At 28.7% G+C, this 5187-nt stretch overlaps 1 protein-coding gene across 1 annotated transcript; it reads left to right on the forward strand.

Moving 5' to 3' along the window:
- The first annotated feature begins 1435 nt into the window (after nt 1–1435).
- LOC115712227 (transcription factor bHLH18) lies at nt 1436–4751 on the forward strand. Its single transcript, XM_030640490.2, has 5 exons — nt 1436–1576; nt 2001–2139; nt 2266–2961; nt 3462–3833; nt 4018–4751. The coding sequence occupies exons 2-5, from the start codon at nt 2104–2106 to the stop codon at nt 4087–4089; spliced, it is 1176 nt and encodes a 391-aa protein (XP_030496350.2). The 5' UTR covers nt 1436–1576; nt 2001–2103; the 3' UTR covers nt 4090–4751.
- The last annotated feature ends 436 nt before the right edge of the window (nt 4752–5187 follow it).

Below are 5187 nucleotides of genomic sequence, written 5' to 3' on the forward strand. Positions count from 1 at the left end.
AACAGTTTAATATAATAAATATACTATTTTTTTTGTATAGTATAAATGTTTATTATCCATTTTACTATAATTTATTATAACTATATATATTTATTTTTACAAAATATTTAATAAAAATAATAAACAATAATGTATTAATAATTTATATCTATGTTTATTTAAAATTAAGTAAAAAAAAAACGTATATTTTTACTAGTTATAAATATATATTTTATATTTATAATTAATCTATATTTTTTTACCATTATATTTATCTTTATTATTTGATAAATCACATGTTTATTAAAAAAAAAATAAACAATTTCATCAAATTAATTAAATATTTAGAATAATCATGATTATATATGTATTGATTTTGAAAAATATACCATGCATGGATTATAGATGTGATTTGTATGCCTAATACAAATTTTATTATTTATTAGTAATATCCATATATTGATTATGGTTTGTAATTATTAACATATAAATTTGGTTATTTTGAAAGTTTACTCATTAATATAATACAAATTAGCCATAAAAATAGTTATAAAAGGGATAAAAATCTAATTATGGTAATCATTCACATTAATACATCTAATATAATTAAATTAAGAATTTGTATGATTTTATGTAAAAATATTTTTAAATGTGTACATTGTAACAATTAATTTTTTTTTGCACATTTTTTGTAATTAATTAAGAAAATATATACATTTATGTAAAATGCCCATAAAAAAATTAACAAAACTAATATAGATATATTTTTAAGTAATTTACTTCTAATTCTAAAAAAAAAAAAATATGAAAAAAAAAATTATTAATTTATTTATGTGATAAAAAATAATATAAATAATAAATAGTCTAAAAAGGTTATTTTTGTACAAGTTTTGAAATGAATATATTTACTAACATAGTTTTATAATTTAATATCCTATACTATAAATTCAATCCAATTCAATTTTGTACTATCTAATAGAGTTCAATTCTCATGCCAAACGGACCCTAAGTCTATTTTTTTTGCTAACCCCACATTAAAAGTCTCCTGAAATCACAAATAAGAAAAACAAAATTAATTATAATGAAAAAGACACTCTCTCTATTTATATATATAATGCGAACCCAATAAATATTTAAAGAAAGTTCTAAACTACACTACTCCAGCAAAATAGGCAATGGTAATGGGAACGGTCAAGTACTAAGCTGACTGAGTGACCCATTAATACATTTATATGTACTTACTTTCTTTCAAATGTGGCAATGTATTATTGGTCCCAGAAAAGATGGGGAGTTATAATTTGACCAAACAGAGCCTCCAGTTGAATAGTGATCAGCACAAAACAAAAAAAACCCTTACGAAACATATTCACACGTGCTTTTCAAATATGTACCGTGTGAGTTAGTGAGTGTAAGTAAGGGCCATCCCAGCGCGTACGGCTCAATCTTCCTAGCTTCCCTAATTTAATTAAGTCTCCGCATAGAGTTATGAGCGCGTCGATCAACCTATATAATTGACACCCACAAATTCTTTGGTCTGACAAATTACTAAGACAAACCTCAAAATCTCACAACAAGTCTTCTTTATTTCTCATCAAAGGTACTTCAAAGTTTTCTGCTAATTTGTCATAATTATTCTTAAAAATAAATTCTTATTATTTTCCGAAAACTACTACTACTTATATCTCTCCCACTCCAACAAATCTTCTTCTTCTAATTTTTATTGCTTTAGTACAACAGAGGTAAAAGAAGAAAAAAAATCTTAATTCACCAACAAAACAATCTGGTTTCTTCTTCTTCTCTTCTTCCTCTTCTCTTCTTCTTCTTCTTCTTCTTCTTCTTCTTCTTCTTCTTCGTTGATTTACACACATTTAAATTAAAGTGCTTTTAATTTTGAAATTTTTAGTAATTCTTCTCTTTCTGTTGGGATCTTAATTAGGATGAAAATACTATTTAAGTGTTTTCTTTTGGTATCTGTAATTATATATGTTTTAACTTTTTTTTTCTTCTAATAATTTTTGCAGAGTACCTTCCTCCTATTAATAAAGATAGATCTGGGTTTGCTTTATATTTGCTTTAACATTCAAGAAGCTTAGAAACAAAGCAACAAAATCCAGGTGTACTTTAATGGAAATCTCATCAGCCAAATGGATATCTGAACTGGTAAGACGATATTTAATTTGAATACATTCCCACTCAACTTCTTATCATATAGAAAACTATAATAAAAATATCATCGGAATTGTTTGATTAATTAATTTATGATTTTATTAAATGGTAAATTTATAGGAAATGGAAGATCCCTCTAATATCTTCGAGCAATATGAAGTGGACTACTCACTTGATGACCTTAATTTCCAGTCATTTTCTTCTGAGAGCTACTCATCTTACCCCCAAAATTTCGTCCAACAAAATCCACAAAACCTAAGTACTTCAACTCTAGATCATCAACATGATCAAACTCCTCCTCAAACTCAAACTGAGTCATCTTTCGAAAGGCCATCCAAACAGTTCAAAACAAACAATTGGAATAGTAATAATAATAATTACTCTTGCACCACAACAACAACAACTACTACCAATGATCAAATCAGCACAAGGGCTTCATCTTCTTCCTCATCCCAGCTCATTTCATTCGAAAAGTATGCGAAATCGGCCTCAGCCACGCCCGAGATTAATAATCATGCTGCTGCTACTACTCTTAATAATAATGTTAAGCCAAAAGACGAGCCAGGCTTCATTAATGGATATAATATGGTTTTCAGTCCTTATGAAACACATCATCAGAATTATTGTTCAGTACCAAATAATAATAATAATAAATATGGTAATGTTCAAGGTGTGAAGAGGCCTTTGGGTGTTTCATTAATGGCTACTAGATCCCCTTTACATGCTCAAGATCATGTTATTGCTGAAAGGAAGCGCCGAGAAAAGCTTAGTCAGCGATTCATAGCTCTTTCTGCTGTAGTTCCTGGCTTAAAGAAGGTATATATTATTATTACTAATATTAATTTTTGCTTCATAAATATTAATTATTAATTAGTTAATTTGTATATCTACTTGCAAAATAATATTAATTATCCATCTTGAAATCAATATTATGCTAGGGTTAAGATTCGGTTGTCTTATATATAAAAACAAAATGATTTGTTCTCTTATTGGATGCAAATGGAGTTAATCATATATATATATATATATATATATATTGAATAATATTTACTAATTTTTAATGAAATTAAACCACGTGACTAATAAATTAAACATTTCTATATTGGAATGAATGAATAGATATAATATATAGCTAGAGTCCATTATTGCTACTTTCAATGAGTATATATGTATAGTTTATTTATTTTGGAATCAAGCTAGATATTTAGAGTGATCTTAACTCATCAGATCGTAAAATTAATTAGCACGCCTACATTAATTACAACACATTTTTTTTTTCTATTAAATTTATATATTGTTAATTAATATATATATAGATGGACAAAGCTTCTGTTCTTGGAGATGCAATTAAGTACATAAAAAATCTTCAAGAACGTTTGAACACACTTGAGGAACAATCAGCAAAGAAGACAGTGGAATCAGTTGTTTTCATCAAGAGATGTCACCTCTCGGCCGACGATGAAACGTCGTCGTCTGACGAGAATTTCAACAGCAACTCGAATCAGCCACTTCCAGAAATAGAAGCAAAAGTTTCAGACAAGGACGTACTCATAAGAATCCATTGTGAGAAGCATAAAGGGTGCTTGGCCAATATACTAAGCCAAGTAGAGAAGCTTCACCTCACCATTCTCAACACCAGTGTTTTACCATTTGGAGGCTCTACTACTCATATTACTATTGTTGCTAAGGTAATAATAATAATAAATTAGTCTTATTAGTTTTAATTAAACCCTCAATATAAATTAATAAACTCGATTAAATTATATAACTTAATTCTAATTTGCATGTACATTTATATATGCTATTTTAATTTGTATTTGTTAATTTATTAGTGACTTAATCTCACAAATATTTTTTGATAATAATTTGTAGATGGATGTGGAGTACGACATGAAAGTGAAGGATTTAGTACGAAATCTAAGACAGACATTACTCGGCAACTGACTATAGATTCGTTCGGATACATCTTAAGTACTTTATAGATTTATTGTGATCTCATGACTAGGAAAATAATCGGTTGATCTCTCAATTTCAAATGTTTGTTTTTCTCGAGACTTTTTTTGGAAGAAAAGAAGATGCCCTAGCAACCTAACATCGTGTCTCAGCACAGTACCCCACCACTAACCATAATCATCATCATGAGAATTGAGGACTTCAATCATCAACTCTGCCAAGTTTTCATTTTTGCAGGTAGGGTTTTGTCACATTTTTATGTGTCGTTTTTGCGTGGTTGACCGTTGACCATGTTCACCTATTATACCCACGTGCTATATTTGAAAGCTTGGCAGCTTTTTTCCCAGAGAGATTTCATTAGAGGTTTTTGACTTTTCAACAACAGACACCTCTTTTTTTTCTCTCCAATTCTTTTGAGTACGTCCCTCGTATATATATTATGGTATATTTACAATAGTTATATCCATCTGAATTAAATTGAGAGACAAAAAAAAAAAAATAGGCACTCGGTTTCTTTGAGTTTTTACATTTGTTGTGTTACAAGAAATAATTCCTTTTTGAGGTCCTCTAGCTAGGCCTTTTGTGTGTAGTGTAAACTTCTTTGTTAATTGTGTTATGTAAACTTTCCATTATAATAAATTAATTAATTCTAATTTAATGTCTTTTTATTTAATTGTTGAATATAGTTGATTCTCATAAGCAGAATCACAAACAGAGAAAGAGAGAAAGAAGGAAAGGGAAATCAAGTGATCTTTTCATTATCTCAAAGGAGTTTACAAGCAGCATATATATACTGAAGAGAAAGCCCATAAGAGAGCTGTAACAACCTAACAGAAAGTCTAACAACCTTAACTAACTCTGACAGTTAGTTACTTAATCACAGCTATCACTAACTTCCTCAACATGCCCCCTCAAGGTGTTCGGGAAGTATTCCATGGACAACTTGCTACATAGAAAATTAAACTTAGGAAATGTGAGAGCTTTTGTGAACATATCTGCAGGCTGCTCTTCAGAAGGTATATAAGAAACTTCGATTTGCTTGTTTAAAACAAGATCACGAACATAGTGCACATCCACTTCTATGTGCTT

This window comes from Cannabis sativa, chromosome 4, assembly GCF_029168945.1.
Source record: "Cannabis sativa cultivar Pink pepper isolate KNU-18-1 chromosome 4, ASM2916894v1, whole genome shotgun sequence".
NCBI classification, from domain to species: domain Eukaryota; kingdom Viridiplantae; phylum Streptophyta; class Magnoliopsida; order Rosales; family Cannabaceae; genus Cannabis; species Cannabis sativa.